Raw genomic sequence first — 23,016 nt, forward strand, 5'->3', positions numbered from 1 at the left:
CCTGTACTTGAGAGGTAGTTCATAATCGCGTCTATTTTTTTGCTTAATTGTTTATTTTTTATTGCATAATTGATATATTCGCAAATATTGGTTTCTGGAAGCCTTATATGATATTTACTTGTTGGCGAACAACTGCTGAGGAATTGATTTGGCTTACCCTTTTCCCCACATATTTATATATCTAAAAATACAATATTTCTTTCCTGGACCTATGTGGGGAAGGGGCCATGGCCTGTTTATATGGCGATTAAAATAAGCTTGTTCTGTATTAACTTGTGGAAGGAGATAATATAGACATTTCCCAGTTTCTTCGAATTGCCATTCATCTTCCCATAGTTGTTTCTGTAGAAATTTACGACTGAAATGAGATTTCGGCCGAGACCCATCTAAAATTTTTCCTTCATGACAAATTATTGCCAATTTTGCTGCTTCGTTCGCCAGAACGTTGACACTAACGCTGTGCCATCTCATGATCATGTGTTTATGCTGCATCGCCTGAAAATATGCTCTATGAAGTCTTGCGCTCGGCTATGCTTGGAAATTGGTAACGAGAGATTCAGGAATATCTCTAATATCGAAATGCTTCTCGTAGTGCAAGATACGCAGTTTTATATACATATATATATACATAATAATTTATTTACTAATATTAATTTATTAATTAATAATATTGATTATATTATCTGTATATTTACTAAATAATATTTACTAAATTTACTAAATAATATTGATTATAATATAATCAATATTATTTAGTAAATAAATTATTATTAACTTACTTTGCAGCAATTGCGCAAGTAGTAGAATAACTCGATTTCGCACTAAGTGAATTTAGATCATACAACATATATATATCTATATCTATCTATCTATCTATCTATATATATATATATGATAAAATATTAATAATTTTAGTCAAATTCCGACAGCATTAATTTGTACAATGTAATACAAAATATGTAAAAAAATCAAATTAATATCGTAATATGAAGCAATTTAAGTACTATTTTACAGTATAATTGACAACAGGATATGTGTAGAAAGAAAGTTTGCAATTTTATCTCAGACATTGTATGGTGTATTAAATAATAACATCAGAAATCCATTGCATTTTAATATTTTCAAACTTCTGAAAGATTTGATTATGGCTTGGAAAAAAAGGTATCTCTTGTACTGAAAACATGATGAAATTTCCTCTGAGATGTATCTGTGCTTATTTTTGCTTATATGGGAGATTGCAAACTTCGCATGCTATTTTGGTGCTTTATAATATCTTATAACTACTATAGCGTGCAACCTAATTGGGACAAAGTGGCGTTTTTGATAATTAATGTACACGTACCTTCATATACAGTGATAATAATAAAATTAATAGGAAATATATCCTCCCTTAGCAAAAATGACCTCTAGAATGCTCTTAGGGATTGAGTTTTACTAGTTTTGTGTTTATATTTTCTATTTCTTTATCATAGAACCACACTTTTACAGCATCCTTAATCATTCACTCTTTTGTCGTATAATCCATTTTTCTAATGTTTTTCTAAGATGACCCCTGAGAATGTGCTGCAAGTTTTCGATCATATTTAAGTCTGGTGAATTTCCAGGCCAATTTAACACAATGAATTTATTTTCCGTCATGAACCTTCTGACAGATTTCGAATTGTGGCATGTTGAAATGTCGCTGCAAATGCTTTTAACAATGGCACAATCCTTGTTTCAAAATTTCTATATACTTCGATGAATTCGTCATTTCGTCAATAGGACTAGACTTCCAATCCCATCTGCAATGAAAAAATTCCAAAGCATTTGTTTTTAAAGACATTTTACGGTTTGTTTGATATTGAGATTTATGATTAACCCTTGCAACGTCTAACAACCTTAGTTATGTAACCTTAGATATGTAATATACGAGTCTTGTCACTGAAAATGATATTTTTCTGGTCATTCAAAGATTTGTACTTTTTGCCCAACAATAATCACTTTTACTTCATTTAATCCGTCAAAAGTTGCTTTTTAATTGGCTTTTCCGCCTTTTGATCAGCAGTGAGAACTCTACGCCGAAAATTTGAAAGAGCATTATTAATACCAGTAGACAATAGATCTCTTTCAAAGGTCTTTCGTAAGTTTCCGTTGGATTAAGAATGCAGTTTCGAAGTAAGAACCGTTCAGATTTTGGAGTTGTTTTCATTTTCCTTCCACATTCGTCTTTCTTTCATGCGGAAAATGATCTAGTTTCAAGGCATATTCTCAGAATTCGGGAAATGTTCACTTTTCAACACCAAGCATGGAAGCAATATTTTTTGCAGTCATGGATGTATGACTATTATGTGCGATAAGCGTGCTCTCTTTCTAGGCGTTATATCTATTTTTAGTTGTACTAAAATCATTGAATGCGACATGTATTTCAAATGTGCAAAAGTTACTTCATTTTCTCATAAAAATGACATTAAAATAACACATTAATCCTAATTTATTGTTTATTTATTTTAATTTATTTAACTTGTAGTTTTAATGAGTCGAAAGCAGACATTCAGGAGACATTAAGGCAGATAAATCTGTCTTGAGGAACATCCTTTGAGGAAGCTGGGAACCAGCTTAAAACTCTATAAGAAAATCGCTTTGTCCCTTTTGACTTGTACACTGTAGTAGCTCTTCAGAATTTTAGTCACATACGTATTACGGAAACAAATCGTATTCAGTATGTAATTTGTTTAAATAGAAAAATTGCTTATGTCCATCTTATGTAATGAAGAGTAAATATTATTATAGTATTTCGTTTTTAAAATTGACTAGTAGGTAACGCAACTTCACTTTTTTTCAGATATTATTAATAACACACATTGTTCATTCGATGTACAATACGCATGATATATTTTATTCAGAGTGTGCCTGACACATTTTATTTAAAACGATTTCAGACCTGCATTTTTCCAATCTATTTTTTTATCCATTTCTTAAATTTATTTTAATCCTTTATATATTTATTTAGTTCAGAAGTTTATAGGGTCGAACAGATTATTTATTTATAGCTAAAAATGTGGATTAACTAAATTAACAGAGTATTTATATAAAAGCTTTTAAAGCTTTTCTTTAAGAAATTTCTCATCTCGTTTTAAATAGAGACGGGAAAAAAGTTATCATAAACATTTAGAGAGGAAATACATTTTAAAATATCAGTTCCAGAAATTTTAACTTGCCTTAGCAAATTGCTTTTACATCAGGTAACGTTTTTTTCGTGTAATGGAAAGAGAAGTTTTATACTTGACAAAATAGTGAGACATTGCAATAGCATTCCACGGTACATTCTCTTCACTGCGCCATGTAAAGAAATCCCAGCATCTGAGAATATATTCCATGAGAGAAATAAAGTAATATATAAACAATCCCTGGAAAGTTCTTAAATAAATCTTTTGGAGTTTCAATCCCGTTAAGAAGAGGATCAGGTTTATGCTTTCACAATCTCCGTTGGACACAACACTCAAGAACTAATACCTGTCACGTGTTATAAAATATGCAAATTTTGGACGAGACGCAGTGATAATCCGGTAAGTGGATTCCGGCTAATGACGTAATTTTGTATCCAGAAACTGCATCGGCCAAACAGAAAGTCTTTCCCTCTCTTTTTTAGCCGAATTTTTAAACTGCTTATATCAAACTAGCAAAAAAGTGTGCCTGGAGGGATTTACTATTATTTGGAGGTTATGGGCATTCTGGGGGATACGAGAAGGATTTCTAATACCCTTTTCCTTCCAGAGAGAAGAAATTTCTTAGCTTCTTGAGACTAGATCTCTTCACCAATATTTGATTATATATAGTAGAAACGCTATAGCAAAATTTCTAGCTATAGCTATTACAAGTTTTTGTTGCAGTATATGGGTCTTTATTGAATTACATCATGCTATCAACTTTAACATGCCCATATATATTTAATACCTGTGTAAATTTTGCTTATATTTATTTTTTATATATAATCTATAAATTACTGGCAGTGTATGAATATTTTATGGCATACTTAGGTATTTTATAAGATGTATGGCGTTTTCACTAAAGAATTAAATATGAGAATAATTATACACTCTTCCTATGCATTGTGTATGCTATACTTAGAAGTATATATACCCAGTGTATGCTATACCTAATGACAAATGCTATACCTAGAGGGCCAAATGCTATTAGGGAAAGCATGAAAAAATGTCATAATGAGACTATTATTTAAAAGACATGCATTCCTCAAAAACACTAATGTTTTTTGATGAAACACAAATGAAAAAATGCTCAATCATAAAAATTTCCTGCGCTTAGGAAAAATCTCATCTCCATTTTATACCAAATGAAGAGGTTTTAAAACTAACTACATGAACTACAACCGAAATTTCAAGAGCTTTCCTACTTGTAACAGTCACCTATTGAAATAATTTGACATTAATAGTCCAGTTTGTAATTTCCACAAGTTTTATAGGCGCGACTTATGTATCACCCTTTAGTATATGCACCAGTCTAAATTGTACATGCGTGTTCGCGCTTATGGTTGCTATTGTCCTAGGAAGAAAACTGTATATAATTTATGATTAATCTATGTTTCATTGTTTAAATTTATGCTTCACATAACCAGAGCCGAGGCAGTGTATGTGTCGCACTCAAGAAGATAATATTTAAGCTAAATTTTAGATTGCAATATATTCTTCAAGTAGACACATACATCTGTATCTGTGGATATTTATCAGATAAATATAAAAATGTAAAATCTGAAAGTTTTCACATTTTATATTACGCCCAAACGGGCCATGTTTTCATTTACAGACGCATACATGTTTCGAGAGCATTTGAGCTAACGCCGCTTCGTACTGAAAATATTTAAAAACAGCATACTTTAGTAGAATTTCAGATAGGCAGTTTACCGCGCTGAAGGTAAAAATAATTTATGCTCTACAGTTTTTCCACAGCTTGCTTTGAAATCGTTGAGTTTTTTTAAATAAAAAATATGAAACAGACAATAAAACAAATCCAAAATACCAAATTCGGACTTCTAGGTGCTCATATTCAGGTGGAGGGCTACGTTACTCAAACTTTTATGGCTCTAGGTACCGTCGTTTTCTCATAAGGAGAGAAACATGCATACACATTCATGCAGATTCTTCATTATTTAATTTCTTTAACTGTAACTGTAACTTGTGTAGAGCAAGTTTCATGTCCAATATTCTTCAAAGAAATTCCACTTCTTTTCCGAATGATTTTCAAAGAGTGAAACTTCATCAAGACAAACTTTGAAAATTAGTCATACTTTGAAAAATAGCTTTGTTTGTCTTTCTTTTGTTTCTTTGTTTGTCTTTCTTTAGTTATTCATACTTTGAAAAATAGCACTCAGTCCTTGAAAAGATAAAGATTGATATAGATTTTGCATATATATCTTTTTTAGCATATTCCTGCAAAATTCTCTGACGTTTCACTTATGAAGTACTGAGCATGCATTCTCTCGAAAAGAGCTCTTTCTAAGCGGAAACCTACCACAATTGATGGACTGTCGAAAGTAGTGGAAAAGGAATGGAAATCAATACCCCTGGAAATTTTGCAGATAGCCCTTCTATCATAGAAATCAATATGCAGACTAATGATCCGGGGAAAAAATGTTTACCAAATCGAAAATTTTAAAAAAGCACCATTTACATTTTCAACATTAATGGAATGGCCTGGAAATCGTTCTAAAAATGTGTAAACACCCTTTGTTTACACATTTAGATAAGGAGGTACCAACAACTTTGTAGATACCTCCTTACCTTGGCACCTCTAAGCGATCGCTTAAATTAACATAGTGTTCAAAATGGTTTTGCGCATAAGTCTTTAATGGACTAAAATGTTCCTGCAGAAGAATAAAAAGAAACCAATCATTAATTATATAAGGTCAAGGTGTGCTCTGGTGGAAGAGGACAGATCGTTAACTTATGACCTTATTTAAGCATTTAGAATGTCGTGTCTAATAACCGAGGAGATTATTCTTCCAATATGTTACCTTGAATATCCTGGCATACGGAGTGTTTATAATTTATTCACCGAGTAAAGATGTATTTTACATAATACAGAATGAGAGATAGAGGAAAAGACTGACTGAGGTTTACTTAGCACTTCAGAGAATTTTATATTAATATACTTCAACATGAGCACCATTAGTTGCTCGGAAAAAATAAAGTCTGTTTTCGATTTCTCTCCAGAGGTTATTAAACATTTGCGGAGTCACAGTAGCTGTTTCTACGGCGATTCGAGTTTTTAGTTATTCGATGCTGTGTATCTCTGCAGCAGAAACTTGGTTGTCCAAAAAAGAAGTCTAGTGGTGTGCGGTGGTGAATGGAGTGGGCATGAAATTGGTCTACAAAATTGGAACAAATGCTCTACCACTCTAACGATATGGGAATGTTTCATCAAGCATCACATATACATGTGTAGCCCAACGACAGGCGGCCTCATCCTGTTGGAAAAAAACTTTTGGCTGCATTTCTTCTAATTACGGTAAACAATCTCAGCATATAAAAATAATCATCCAAATTAATTTATGACCCCGAGAAAAGAAGGGACCAATCGCTTTATTATGAATTAATGCTCATCAGACATTAACGTAAGGGCTACCTCGCTCAATTCCTCTTACAAAATGAGGGGTTTCTGTTACACAAATCTCTCCTCAAAAACTCATCCTCATTACTGATGCGGTCAAGATTGTCTCTAAAAAAAATTCCTTACTAACGGTTTGATTTGTTTATCTGCAATTTATACTGAATCAGTTTGAACCGATCATGAACAACTTTATGAACACTCGACCTGGGAATTCCAGTTTGTTGGCTGGATGGTGAATCGATTTACTGCGACTGCACACAAATACATCTCGAATATGGAGGAAACATTTCATCACTGATGCTTGGCCAACCTACTCTTTGTGCGAAACACGTTCGGTTTCTCGAAATTGTCTTAAATATCTTTTGATTTATTGTTCCGTTGGTGGAGGTTTATTAAATTTATGTCTGAATCGCCTTTAAACTCTTTTAGGAGATTTCGTTTCCCTTAATCAAAGAATGCACTTCACTTTTTCTATACATTGCGTCATTATATCTATAAACAAACAAATTCTGCGTTGCCATTTCCAAAAATTAGAGTAAATGAAATTCCTTGAACTAAAGATTATATCGATATAAAACATTCCCTCATACTTCAAAAAATTACGTTGCAATTTAATTTTGTTATCCGGTGATTAAATTACGGACACCTGTATTTCATTTATAGCAGTCTTTTGTGTTTTATTCTCAATCTAAATCTCGGATGATTATTTTTGTCCTTTTATAGATTGGTTCTGGTTCGGCTGTAGTTTACTTTTCGTCGCTTTAGCTACATTTTCCAAGGAGCAGGGTATCACCGTCGTGGGCATCTGCTGCGTCTACGACGTTTTCATTCTGCACAAGGTAAGACACTATTTTAAATTTTGTATGAAATAATAACTCGTTTTGGACATGTATATAAAAGGTTTAGATAAAACACACAATCCTTCAAGTCGCAATCAAATTATAAGGTATTTCTCCCGCCTTCTTGGCATGCCTTCGTGGTGTGGTGGTCTGCACGCTGGGCGCGTATTCTTAAGGTCCGCGGTTAGATTCCCGGCGAGGGCGTTGCATTTTTTTCATCTCTCCTGCTTCCGAATTAAAGTTAATGACTTTACAAAATATGGAATCATTAAAGTCTCATTGTAAAATATTGGATCATCGATGGAAATTTTTATACGTTTCTAGATATTTACATAACTAATAACAATACTCGAGAAACTTTTGCGCATGTACGTTTAAGTACCACTGGTTGTAACTTGTGACTTGTTTAGCATAGAGACATAGATCTCTTACAAAAAATCAACTACAAAGTGGATTTTACGCATAAACATGTAAAGCTGCTTCTACTTCCTACGAAGTACGGCATTCATGTAGTCAGATATTACTTCTCGGGAGTTTTTATTTTTATTTTTATTTATTTTTTTTTTAAATACCCTAGTCCGTTTCTTACGAAGACAGAACCATACAATTACCTAATAGATCAAAAGTGGGACAAGTAGTGAAATTTTGCATGTGATACAATATGAAACGGTTTTAAGTATAAATTAAGTAATATAAAAAATATATTGTGCTTAAATTTCATTGGATAGTGTAAATAAAACTAATTCAAAACTGTCTGCGACTATTTCAGTATAGATGTATAGTACTTACTTGCGAGGATATATACATACATATATGTGTGTGTGTAAATCAAATTACTAATTTTAATTTGTAGTAGACCTTTATTTCTGCTTTATAGTTTGGTTACTTCAGTTTTCTGTCCTAAAAATAAAAATTTCTGATAATAAATCATTCCAAATTGATTCATTTCAAAATTAATGTTACTTACATGATTTGTATATAATGTTGGTGACGTAGATATTTAAGTAACGTTTCAATCAATAATAATGTAAAATTTGTGAACCAAAATTTTAAGTTAACAAATCGAAACAAAGAGCAACCAAAACTAAATCATATTTAACCAGGTATTGCGTATGTTTCATGGACATGTCTCATTCTCTCTGCTGTTTCCTTTCTGCTATCTTGCTGTTTCTTGCTGTATCACCAATTTCTAAATAATTACATTATATATACACATTAAAAGAAACAGCTGTAAAATTCAATAAAAAGTTCATGTGCTTTTTTCCAGAACAGCAAAAACGTAGTATAGTAGAATAAATGACTTGTGACAGTCATTCTAAATAGCGAAGCATATGATAGGTGCACAAAGTGTGTCGCAGCTTTTACAAGTAGTTCGTCGAAAAATTCCTTTTTCAAAAATCATAATGAGATCAGTGTCGACAGCAGATAGTCGACAGAATATTTAACTGACATGCGCATTTAGTCGACAGCAGCTAATCGACAAAATATTTAACACACACGCGCATTTAGCCGACACGAACAGTTAGCTGCAAAAACATTTAGCCTACACGGTTATTTAACGGACAGGCCGACACGGATATTTAGCTTACAGGACATTTATTTGACACAGATATTTAGCCGACAGGGCACAAAGGAGAAGCAGAGCTTGGATATCGAAAGACTCAAATTTCAAAAGATCAAACACATTAGATAAGGTTACAGTGAGCTGAAATGTAAATAATAGAAGTAAAGTGAAAACATAAGTTTGGAAAGTTTCTTAAGTGTGAGAATACCTATCACATTCGGGTAGCTTAACGAAGAATCTGCACAAAATTCGTTTCAAGTAATAAATGCAAGTAAAAATAAAATTGATGAAATGCTAGTACAAAAATTCAAATACAATAAATAATACTAAATAAAATAATAATATACTGAATAAAAATAATCAAGAGACTATAATTTAACAATAAACTAGCTTTTACAAGGAAAATTATGTAAAACAGAAGAAGGGGGAAATTATACGAATATTTTTAAAATTTTCAGAACCTAGCGCTTGAAAGCTAGGAGGAAAAAGTCACGAGTAAATATATTACCTAAAAGTTGTACTTTGGATAAAAATGATATTTTAATCTCTGCTTCTAGATCACATTCTGCAACTTTTTTACACTTTTTAGAGTTTAGGCCCTTATCGTAATCCAGGTTTCTATTAACAAAATCCAGAGACAAGCAAAATGTGTGACATTTTATCATAAAGAAAGTTCAAATGACTCAGAGCATAAGAAGATCTAAGCCTTCTTTTTGTTATGCTAATGGGATTTGACAGCTTTACTTTACGTGTTTTTTTATCCGTTAGCGACAACAAAAGAAAAGGAGCCGAAACAAAAACTGTGTATATGTCATAATAATACGATTCTTATAAAAAGACGCGTTGCACAAAGTTATGCCAATGAAGCAAAGGTCTTCGTGGGCAGCAAAGGTTCATACAGTGTAATACGTATTGTTGCGCAATACGGATTAATTAGGATTTCCTTGAGACACTAAGCCAGGTGAACAGAAAAACTATTTAGAAGTATTACGTCTCTTTTAAATAAGATAAGTAACTCTAAGTAGCCCAGGATAAAAAGATGAGACGAAATTTTCTTTTACTCATCAGGAAGACTATACTTTCCATTTTCGTCATAAAGCGACTGCTTTATTATTGTTATATTTGAAAATTTTATTCCAGAATCTGAATAATATATTTTTAATAGTTTTCAAATAAATTTTTTGCAACAAAAATTAACAATAACACCTCGAGTTACGTTCTCATGACTGAAACCAGGCTAAAAAATCAAATTTTTCGAGAAAAAATATGAAATAGAATTGTGATTAGATTCTAAAACGCTATTCTTGATTTTCTAAGGAGTTTTTAGCACCAGATGCGGAAACTCACTTTTTGTCTGTATCACGTTTGAGATTGAATCACTTTTCAAATTGTTACTACGAAATGTTATCGCAATGTATCTCTTAAAAAATGAGAAAAGTTAAAAAAACTTGTGCAAACAGCCTCTGTATATAAGAGCCAGCTTAAGATATATATAAAATTCTACGTAACAAGTCTATTGACTACAGTATTTCTGCACTTGCAATGATTTTGAAACTAAGCAATTTGGTATAAATATATTTCGACTGAAGAAAGCAGTTAATTTATTGAATGTATTAGTTGTGCAAAAATTAAAAACTTATTCCTAATGATTCACTCAAGTGAATATTTCACATTCACTAGCAAACTAAAGAAAATATAATAAAATCTGAAAGGTTTCAGATTTTAAGTTACGTCCAAAGGGGCGTTTTTTAACATTTTGTGTGCTACCTTTATTTATTAAATATCATGTTCTACGTACTCAAACCATAAAACTCAGTTCAACAGCAATATCGCAAAATAATTTTAAAGTGAGAATATCTCTAGAATTTCCCGATACACAGTGTAGCACGCTGGAGATAATTTTTTCGTACAGTGTTGCCATTACTCGCTTTGAAATCGTTTAACAAATTTTTTGAAGTGTTACAAAATATGGAAATGATAATAAAACAAATTTCAATTCCAAATTAGGGCTTACAGATGCCCATATTCGGTGGAAGATTACGTTATTAAAAATTGGATGGCTCTAGGTATCGTTGTTTTATCACCGTGTGAGAAAGATACATACATTTATGCAGATTCTTCATTATTTAATTTCTTTAAATATAATACAGGGTGATAATATTTTGTGGCAAAAGTTTGAAAAATGAACAGACATTTAAAGTTTTCAACGCAAGATGCTGAAACGAAATTGATAGCCCTTTGGACTAATAACTTAAGGAGGAAATTGTACATGTCGTTAGTCGTCTCTATAGGCAGATATCTGAGAAAGTGATTATTAATTTCATCGAGAGAGTACGATGCTGTAAAATAAGTTGTGGAAAACATATGGCAGACATTATTGTTTTTTAAATCGGAATATTTACCTGTTCTAAGTATGTAAAAATTATTTTTCATTTTTTAAAAATAAAGTACTTTACTGAGAATATCGAATCCGGTGCTTTTTTTTGGGGGGGGGGACACTCTTTATCTACATCAACAGTTCACAAATTTTCTCATCACAACACACTGTATTCTATAATCCTCTTCGAAGGACGCTATTTTATATTAAACTTCCGTTTTTCGTGCGGCACACTTTTAAAAAAACCGCGGATCTTCATCATTTCATCATGATCTTCCAAAGTGCTGTATTTAAATTTTAGTGCAAGAACCGCTGAATCTGTCCACCCAGCAACCTAAAAAAGTGCTTCACAAAATTTGCTATTCTTTCCCCACAGAACCATGGTGGCAGCACATAATATAATATCTAGATGATTTTCCAGCAATCAAATTTGGTATTTTCCCTTGTCCGCTGGCAACAAATCTCAACTACATTAATCAACCAGCAAGCACGCCGGGAGAAATTTACACCGAAGTTTCGATCATCGGCTTAGCGTGCGTTACTCAGAAGTTTACTTAATGAATTACCATACAAGACCTAATATATTACTGTAGTTTAGCTTCAAGTTTACATCCTGGTCCTGACGTTAAGTGCTGGTCGTAAGTGCGTTATTAAATGCTACTACTTACTGCAACTTCCTCATGAATATTTAAAGTACGAAATTTCAGCAAATATGTTTCCAGCCCTTCGCTAGTTTCTATATTCGTAATATGTGTAACATGTTATTAATACAAAAAAAAGGAAAGCATTTCTGATTTAATTTTCTTCTATTAGATATAATGTATACTTCAGTAAGTTCATAAAAATATCGAGTACTCATATGTGATGCTGGAAGGGTCTGTAAATTAGAAAGATTTTGAGGTTAATCTTGTTCTCAACTGGAAATATTTACAAGAGCAAATTCAAATTCATTGTTTTTCAGAACGTAAGCAATGATTTATTTATCTCAACTAACCGCTGGTACTGCTATTTGTCTAAACTAGTTATCATAAATAAGAAATATATATGTATATGTTTTTAAAGAGGCCAACTTATATAATTTCAAAAAAGTATTTAATATATCTTTTTGGACATTTTATGACTTGAATGCATGCTTATTTAGATCAATCAGATTAAAAAGGTGTTCTGAAGAAGTGCGTGTATTGTTTTAAATCGCTTAGTTTATAACTCAATAATAGACAGATTAAACTTGAAAGTTAAATATCTTATCGTTTACTAAATGGCAACGCGCTGGCACTGCAAAAGATAAAAGTATTTTATATTAGACAGTGGCAGCACATTGTTTTTAAATAGGCGAGTTCCTTGATTAAAAGTAATGTATTACACTTTCGTGAATGGCAGCAGTCTAGCTTACTGGTTGGTTTGGTTTATATAACTATGGCAAAGGATGCCTTCATGGAGGAATTGTTAAGGGAACTAACTCGAGTACACGTTACAGTTGGAGAACAGCCAAGAAAACGCATATGCAGCCAACCTATTCGCCAGGATTCGAACCCTGGCTTGCTGAGGATCAATATGCTTTACTTTGAACAGTGTTGCCATTGCTCGCTTTCGAATATTTGAACTTATTAATAATCCAAAATTCACTACAAATAAATAAAATAAGAAAGGTTTCATATTTTAACGATCGCCTAAAAGGGCAATTTTAATGTTTAAAATGATTTATCAGTAAAGATTATCGATAGAGATGACCCAGGTGAAACAGCGAAGCATTTTATAGGATATTCGATAAATATGCAATTAGACTAAAAGTTATGTATCTTCTGTACATTTAAAAAGAGAAAAAATATGCAATATAATTATATAAAAAGATCTAATGTTTTAATTAGATATAGCATGAATTAAATGCATTTTTATTTAAATCAATTAGATCAAAAAATACAAAAGTAAATTTCTTAAGAACTGCGTTTAGATAGTTTAATTTCTTGAATAATAACGAACAGCTTTAATATGAAAGAATAATACGTTACGTTTTCCGAATGACAACAGGCTCGAAAGAAAAGTGTAACAATGTGAAATTGCATTTCGAGGCCAGTAGCCCTTTTCGGCTAATGAAAAAGAAATTCGAAATTCAAAATTTCAGGTTTCGAGGTGCACGTGTTTTGAGTACCTGTAGGTACTCAAAATTTGGTGGCTCTAAAGGTGTCGGCGTTTTCGACATTGTGAGAAACATACAGAAATACAAACCAAATGCAACATCTCCTTCATTATTTAGTAGTAGAGAAGAGATAGCACATTTTTTTTTTCACTTTTTTAGTCGAAAAGAACACTTTGTCCCTGAGAAACTATTGCTTTCGTTTTGCGATTTTGCGTCGAATATTATATTTGAAGATATTAAATAATGAAGAATCTGCATAAATGTATATATGTTTCTCACATTGTGATAAAACAACGGTACTTAGAGCCATCCAATTTTGAATGACGCAATCCTACTGCGTATATGGGCATCTGGAAACCCAAATTTGAAATTTGGAATTTGTTTTATTATCAATTTCATATTTTGTAACACTTTAACGAATTTTTGACTAACAAACTAAAATATTTCAAAGCGAGCAATGGCAACACTGTACCGGGGGGTGGTAAACATTTTAATCTCCAGCGCACGAGACTCTGTATCGGAAATTCTAAAGATATGCTCATTTTAAAATTATTTTCAGATATTGCTTTTGAACTGAATTTTATGGTTTAAGTGCAAAGAACATGATATTTAATAAATAAAGGTAACATACAAAATGTTAAACAAACGCCCCTTTGGACGTAATGTAAAATCTGAAACCTTTCGATTTTTTTTTTAATTTATTTATTTTTTTTTATTAGCTCGTCAACTAGTTTGAAAACTACTTTCAAGGAGATAATATTGACAAGTTCACATGGATATAAGGCCGTTCCAGAGCAATATTTTATCTGAATTCACTTCTGCAGAAGAAATTCTTACTGAGCTCTCTTGTATAATAATATACTGAAGACAAAATTTGCATTGATTCACTATAAGCGTTGTTTCACTTTTCAAATGGTTGCTTCCAAATATTATCGCCCTGTATTATATTTAAAGAAATTAAATAATAAAGAATCTGCATAAATGTATGTTTCTCGCATTGTGATGAAACAACGGTACCTAGAGCCATACAGTATTGAATAACGTAATCCTCCTCTTAATATGGGCATCTGGAAGCCCAAATTTGAAATCTGGAATTTGTTTTATTATTGATTTCGTATTTTGTAAAACTTTAACGAATTCTTGATTAACAAACTCAAGGATTTCAAAGCGAGCAATGGCAACATTTTTACCTCCAGCTCGCGAGACTGTGTATCAGAAATTCTAAATATATGCTCAATTTAAAATTATTTTGCGATATTGCTGTTGAACTGAATTTTATGGTTTAAGTGCGAAGGACCCGAAGGTTTAAGTGCGAAGAACCCGAAGGTTTAAGTGCGAAGAACCCGAAGGTTTAAGTGCGAAGGTTTAAATAAAGGTAACACACAGAACCTTAAAATTACACCCCTTTGGGCGTAACATAAAATCTGAAAGGTTTCAGATTTTTTAATTAGTTATTTTTATTTATTTATTATTATTTTTATTTTTTTCTAAAGCCCCAAAAGTGGCTATTAGTCTCAAACCGCTCCTAAATATTTAAAAGTATGCGATGGAATCTTAAGAAATTATTTTTTAATTTTTTATTCTGATTGAGTTAAATAAAAATGCACCTAATTCATGATAAACTAATTAAAAACATTAAGTATTCGTACAGAATTATGTTACATATTTTTAGTTACTTAATTTAAACTTAAAATAGTACGTTTTCATTAAAAAACAGTGTTCATTTAAACTTACACTAAACATTCGACTTATAATTAGATTAAAAGAAACATGATGCGGACACCTCATGACTTCCTTGTACGACTTATTAAATTATACACATTTTTTGTTGCACTTCATTTAAGCTTATTTCCTCGAATTAATCTGACTTAATTAATCAATACCTCAAGGCAGGCCGAAAATGATATCAAAAACTGCAAATTTTGTATAAAATATCCCGGTCGGTTTTTGTTATTTGCGAATCAAACTCCTTAAAATTTTACTTTTTCATAACGAGTATAAGACTTTCCCAAATATAAGTACAAGAATTGGAAGACCGCATTAAAAGTTAGATTTCGTTATTCGCCCAAAATAATTTTTTCAAAATTTGAAATTGCTCAAACATGAATATTTTCATCATCTAAAATACTTCTGTAATTAAAGTATATATTTACGATCGACGATTGCGAAAATAAAGATAGGGTAAAGGGGTGGGTATATATATATATCTATATAATATAATTTTTGTATTTTCGTTTGCAATATAAAGGAAGCTGCTCAGCTAGATAGTATAGCAGTTCTATTTCAGCATTCTACCGCTAATTGTTTTTGAGTTATGCGAGATACATACGTACAGACGTCACACAAAATGCATTTTGCATGCGTTTTGGAATAAAGAGTACTTTATTCTGTCCGTACGTACAGACGTCACGCAAAAGTTTAGTCAAAACGGATTCGGGAACGGTCAAAATGGATATTTCTGTTGAAATATAATAGCCCGAAATTTTTCGCTATTACAATATTTCCTTTATTTCACACAAGGAAGTAAAAAGCTACCAAGTGGAAACCATGAGAGTGTCACGTACTTTTGTATCTTACTTTTAATGTCTTGAACTGAACAAGGAAAAAGGATACACTTTCATTTTCACTGCGAAGAATGTGACATGAAAAGAACGGAACCGTTTACAGTGAAACATTTGCATGTTATCTGCAACAGAGGAAATGAAATACGTGACAAGCATAAGCTCAAGCAGCAAAAGAGGTGAAGGATTCGGTTTAACCAAGGTTAAGAAATTTATTTTCGAAGGAGTATGGGGGAAATTTGACATATACTTCCTTCAGACAGTTTGCTCTGCTTATTTTATGTTACTCGCGGTCACGTTACGGAATACTCTTTGGGATTGTTTTCCAAATCAATACAGACAAATGCGCTTATTTGGCAAGTATTTGCAAAACATAGTTTTAAATTATCTTGATCTTTAGCAGATAATAGTGAGCGATAATTTATTAACAAATTTGAAATTTAAAAGTATTTTGGGAAAAAAAATCAATACTCACATTCGAAAGAAATAATATCCATCAAAATTAAGGGAAACAAAAGCTGAAAGGATTCAGATTTTAACGTAGCACCAGAGGATTGGCTAAGGTTTTTTTATGCTTCTAGCGTCGAAGGTTATAATTTTTTGATTGGAATCACTACTAGTAACACAATAATTTTTCTTTAAATGTTTATTATCAAGTCACCGCTTTCTTCGCCTTTACGCCATGTAAAATTCAAGTGAGAAATCACAAAATATTTAAAACAGCACATCTTTAGAACTCCCGATGCAATACATCTTTTTGTATCCACTATATGATTAATTTGAAAACTAGCCGAACAAGCGATCAGCCGCTTAAAAGAGTTATCCTAAAAAAGAAAAAGTATATAATGATTTGATAAAAATTGAAAGAGAAATATTTTACATTTGTCAGATGGCAATAGTCTGGTGCGTTGGATATTATTTCGAACATTGTTGCTACTTCTTGCTTTCATATCGCCGAGTTTGTTAAAGAAAAATTCGTTAAATTTGTACCCAATAGGAAATAAATTATACACAAGCCAAATTTGAAATTTAAAATTTGGGTTTCAACGTACCCCAGTCTGGGAGGATGACGCATCGCATTGTGAAAAAAACGACAGAACCTATAGAGCCACGGAATTTTTAGTACAAAAAAAATACATGCATGGAGACTCTTCATTAATTAATTGGCAACAATTTTGGAAAATGATTCGGATGTAAAAGTGGTACAGCCAAATGTAAATTTAAATACTAATAGCACCGTGCTAAAACATATAGGACTGATACTCACATTCGAAAGGAATGTCAAAATTAGCTGAATACATCGTTACGGTGAACAAATACTGAGATTTTATGTGATTTACGCAAAGTATATATCACTTATAAATTTAAGAAATTTCATTAATGGCACCAGAAGTACGAGCGACATCTTGGCGACACAGAAATGGTCTTAAATACCTTGGATAGACATGTCAAAATTCTCAGTTCCTTCACATTAAGCCTAATTTTCAACAAACCTGCAGAGGAAGAAATTTTGCTGGTCCATTTTTGTGCATCGAACATTCTAGAAATCGATGTTTCAACTCCTCTCGCTTGATCGTGGTTGCCTTGAACAGAGATGTCAAAATTATCAGATAACCAAGAAAGTTCGCGGAGTTTTCGTTATTCATCAAAAACGGCCCACGAAAATCGTGAACACCTATTTTATTCCTCAGAATATTCGCAATTAACTTTAGTTACATGTTAAAAAAATCTTTTTCTTTTTTTAATTCCTGAAAGTGTGATAAATAAAAACGTGAGTCCTAAAATTGTTATACAGCTTTTGGGGCACTCCGGTTTTCGGAACTCCTGTTCCTTCATGTGATTATCCATGACCAAAAGTAGGTAATAATGAAGATGGGGCCATGTCTAGGGGGTAAGGTGGTCGAGGCAGAACTTCTCAGCTCAGTATTTCGATCACCTCTTTGGTTGCTTTTGCCGTATGAGGTCTGGCATTATCGTGGAGGAGAACTCTTATGCTGATTGATGCTAGCTGCTTCTGGTGCAATGCAGCTGAAACTATTTGTAGGTTTGACGAATAGACATCGGATGTTATGGTTTTTTTCGCTTTCTAAATTTTTCTAGTGGAATATGTCAGCGTTTATCCACCAAGCACTCAGTATTACCTTCTTTTAATAAATGTCCTGTTTAGATGCCAATGAGACTGAGCAAAAGGTCGACTGGTTTAGTGACCAATGACACCGAAACATAAGTAGACCAATGATGTTTCCTCATCCGGTTATCATACATGATCCATTTTTCGTAACATATCAAGATTTGGTCCAAGTACGAAGCTGTTAAAGGTTCGAAAGGAAAGAGAAGCCGATGTCCAACGGTTGGAACTTGTTCTCCTCGGACAAGACGGAAACAACCCACTAGCTTAGTTTCCATGTCTTTCCAAGGTTATGAAGATGTGTTCGAGTGTTTACATCAGATACTTGAAACCTCCTGGAAGGTTTGATGAGGATTCTGGATTTTTTCTTCCAGCTGGACTTTGTCGACGGTGGATGGCCGACAAACACGAGGCTTGTCTTCAAGCCTCTCATCTCCAGACGAAAATCGGCTGAACCACTTTTGAGCAGACCTTTCACTCACTGATATCGCTTCAAGCACGTAGTACATTCTTTAACAACCTCTGCATTTAACAACCTCTGCAGCTTTATTTCTTAATTTGTACTCGTAAAGGAAAATAGGCGTAAATGTTCTCAGAAACCGCACGAACATTCTTGGTTACCTGGTAATTCCTTCCTAAGAAACCTATTTTTTAAGGAAACCGCAGAGGATGAAATCTTGAGAAATAAGATATGTACATTTGTAAGGATCTTAAGTTTTACTAACGTTTATTTTATTTTAAATCTTTACTATCACTTCTTATTTTCTACTTCCGGCCAGAATTATAAGCGTGAAGGATTTTATGCAAAGTTTGTCTGGCGAACGCCAAGTACTTAAGTTGTGGCTTTTTGCCAAGCAAGAGAGAGAGGAAGCAGTGAGTCAACGCAGGCCACTTACCTTAGAAGTTACGCAGTTGCTGTTTGCCTTCCAGGCCAGAGGTTTTAATCCTCTTGATAAATTAAACGTATTGTAGTGTTCACAGTCTCTGTGCTACATACGCTTCCCGTTATTATAAGGCCAATCTTCCACGTGTATTATTCTAAAGTTAAATTAGAGTTTAGTTTTATTTTTATACTTTTACGTTAGACCCCGAGTGGCGGGTCATTGTATTCCGAAGTACGGAAGTTATTGTATATAGAGAAAAATAAAGGGTTTTGTATACCCTTCGTCTGTATCCTGTCTACTTACCACAATTAGTGAACATAGCTTTAGTAAGCTCTCTGTTCCGAGTCAGGTCCTTGTATGTTCCCGAAGAAGGTTAGAAGGAACATTGATCCTGATAGTGGCGCCCAACGAAGAAGAATAACCATGGCCGAGTTTCAAGAAGAACCTGTGCTGCCTGCAGAAACGGCTCAGAATCCAGAAATGCCAGCTGCCGCCCTGGAAGGATTCGGTTACATCGTCCAGACCATGCGCGCTTCGATGAAACCAGAAGCAACGTTTAATGGAAACTCACCGGTAACCAGTTTTTTGGAAAAATTGGATGACCACTTCATGCTCTACCCCGTGCACGAGTTTCAAAAAGTTACCTTAGCTACCAGCGCTTTGAGGGGCCAAGCGCTTAACTGGTTCAAATGTATCGGCAGAAGTCTCTTGGGTCAAGCAGGAAGTCCCACCTATACTTACGAAAATTTCAAGACTGCCCTACTAAAAGCCTTCCCTGTTGTAAGGGATCGTGCGAAATTAGAAACGGAACTTTTTAGTATATATCAACAAAGAATCGAAAACCTCTCGAGCTTTATTTTAAGAAAAATTCACGTTTTCAAGCTCTTGTATGGAAACCGTCCGGATCCTGAAATAATTCAAGTGATTTTGCCGAGGTTACTGCCCCAAGTGCAAGACTTTATTGAATTAAGAAATCCGACTACACTGGAAAAGTTATTTGAGCTAGCAATCCAGTTTGAAAGTAGAAGAACGGCGGACGTCGAAAGAAGACGCCAATATCAACAGCGAAACCAATTTGGTACGCCAAGACTACAACAAACTCAAGCACATGGCTACGGAGAAAAAGCGAATCAGTGGGCAAGGAAACCCGAGCATTCAAAAACAGCCGGCGAACGTCGACAGTTCAATAGCAACCCAGGAAAAAAGTCTCAAGGCCAGTGGAAAAAGAAGGAAAGCACGGAAAGGAAAAATAATTTAAACTAAAACGGATTTCTGCGGACGAGAGGGTGCGGAAATCCGAAGGCCACGAAAACCCCTCTTCCTACAAGTTAAATACAGTAATGGTGAAAAATTTGACTCTTCCGAAGATTGAAGTCTTGGTGAATAATATCCCGGCCACCGCACTCCTGGATACCGGTGCGCAGTGTTCCTGTGTGGCAGAAGAGTTTTTTAGAAAGTATTTTCGCAAATACCGCATATATAATGCAGATAATACGACAGTATTAGCGGCGCAAGGAGAAAAATGTAAGTGCGTAGGTAAAGTACCTTTGTATATCCGTATCAAGGACGAACAAGTAAAGGTGATGTTTTTTATAGTAAAGAATCTGCAAGCACATTTGATCTTAGGAATAGATTTTCTTTCAGAAGGACAAGCTACACTGGATTTTAATGAAGCGTCCCTTAAGCTGACAATGAAACCAGTGCGTGTAGAAAAGGCTGAACCGCCAAGGTTAAATCTTGACCACCTGCCTAATGACGAGCAAGATAGAATCCGACAAGTGGTAAGTGAATTTGCTTCGTTATTTAGTGATATTCCAGGATTTACTCAGGTTACTAACCATAGTATTGACACCGGAGATGCATTGCCAGTTCGTCAAAAACCATACCGGTATGATAAGAATAAGGAAAAAATTATAGAAGGGCATATTACCGATATGCTACGTAAAAAGATCATAACGCCCATCTCAAGTAGTTATGCTAGCCCGGTGGTTTTATGTAAGAAAAATAATGACTATCCTTTGGAGCATCCAAAAAGGTGGAGATTCGCTATTGATTACCGTAAATTAAATTCCATAACGAAATATCCGGTATATCCGTTACCGATCATAGAAGAAATTTTAAGGAACATAAAATCAACCAAATTTATGACGACTTTAGACTTAACGACTGGTTATTTTCAAATAGGGGTGAGGCCTGAGGACGTGCCTAAGACTGCTTTTATAACCAAGTCTGGCACTTATGCATTTTTTGCGTATGCCGTTTGGCCTTTCAGGCGCCCCGGCAACATTTCAGCGATGCATGGACATTGTGTTAAGACCTGTTCTTGGAAAGTCCACATTTATCTATTTAGACGATATCATTATTACTAGTGATAATCTCGACCAACACGTACAGGATTTAAGACAGCTGTTTTCTTTATTAAATGAGGCCGGTCTAAAAGTTAATGTCGAAAAGTGCAAATTTGCAGCCCCTGAATTAAAATATTTAGGTTACAAAATATCTCAAAAAGGGATCGAGACAGATGAATCAAAAATAATCGCTGTACAAAAGTATCCGACTCCAAACACGGCAAAGAAGCTCTCTTCTTTTCTAGGACTTTGTTCATATTATAGGTCCTTTATAAAAGATTTTGCGGCTATCGCTGAGCCATTGTTAAAATTAAAAAGGAAAAAGGCAAGATTCTCGTGGACGGCCGAAGCCAATAGTGCGTTCGAAAAATTAAAGCAAGCATTAACGCAAGCCCCTGTGTTGAAATTTCCTGAAAAGGATGAGAATTTAGAAATTTCAGCGGGTGCTTCGGATTATGCGGTAGGAGCGGTACTTTCGCAAAATCAGCAGCACGTGGCATTTTTTAGCCGAACTTTAAATCAAACACAAAGAAACTATTCCGCGACCGAGAGAGAGGCACTTGCAGTTCTGTTAGCAGTGCAAAAGTTCCGAGTCTATTTTGGAAAGGCGCCGATAACAGTATACTCTGATCATGCGGCGGTAACTAGATTGTACTCAGGGAAAAATTTATCCCCAAGGTTAATAAGATGGGCACTCAAGCTGCAAGAATATAATCTGGTAATCAAGCATACCCCTGGAAAGGAAAATATCGTAGCAGATGCCCTATTAAGGATTAAAATAGACGAAAAAGGCAATACCGTAAAGATGGCAATGCTGACAGCATGTACAATAAATTCCCGAGAAACTGTAATAACCGAACTGGGTAAGGATCCTGAGTTTGGAAGTATTTATGAGTATTTGAAGGATCCTGAAAATTTTAGCCACCAAGATATTGTGGCGATAAGAAATAGGGCGGCCCATTACGAACTAATAGATGGTCTATTATTCTATACAAAAACTACGAATTCCAACAACGAATTTCGACCTGTTATCCCAGCTAGTCTTAGATTAAATATCCTGCAGGAGCTCCATGACAGCCCTTTAGCTTCTCATGCTGGTATTCGAAAAACTATCCAACGCGTACGCGAGGCAGTCTACTTTCCTGAACTGTAAAAGTTAACAAGGGCGTATGTCCAGTCCTGCCCAACATGTCAAGCCGTTAATTATATTAATTTCCGCCCGGCCGGGTTTCTAAATAGTATTAAATCCGAATTTCCAAATGAAATAATTGGCATCGATTTATTGGGCCCTTTCCCAAAAAGTCAGTTAAATAAAAGTCGCTATCTCCTTGTTATGGTTGATCATTTTAGTAAATGGACCGAAATTGTTCCCTTAAAACGAGCCTCCGCGAAATTAGTTACCGATTCTATTTTAAATAAATATATTTTAAAATACGGGGCGCCCCTAAATGTTATATCGGATAATGGTCCTCAATTTGTAAGTAATATACTTGAAGACATGTGCCAAAAACTGGGCATACGTCATTTAAAAATGGTCCCGTATCGGCCGCAATCAAATATAGCGGAACGGGTCAA

At 33.9% G+C, this 23,016-nt stretch overlaps 1 protein-coding gene across 2 annotated transcripts in view; it reads left to right on the top strand.

The window, feature by feature from the left end:
* LOC118198726 (protein O-mannosyl-transferase Tmtc3-like) overlaps positions 1 to 23,016 on the top strand; it is a 268,461-nt gene that overhangs the window by 88,407 nt on the left and 157,038 nt on the right. For both annotated transcript variants that reach the window (XM_085821740.1, XM_085821741.1), the window contains exon 6: positions 7,327 to 7,442. In XM_085821740.1, the coding sequence (XP_085677866.1) occupies positions 7,327 to 7,442 (116 nt within the window). The remainder of the gene's footprint in view (positions 1 to 7,326; positions 7,443 to 23,016) is intronic.

Source organism: Stegodyphus dumicola, chromosome 8, assembly GCF_044657685.1.
Source record: "Stegodyphus dumicola isolate Sdum_Otavi_A_Nest chromosome 8, ASM4465768v1".
Taxonomy (NCBI): domain Eukaryota; kingdom Metazoa; phylum Arthropoda; class Arachnida; order Araneae; family Eresidae; genus Stegodyphus; species Stegodyphus dumicola.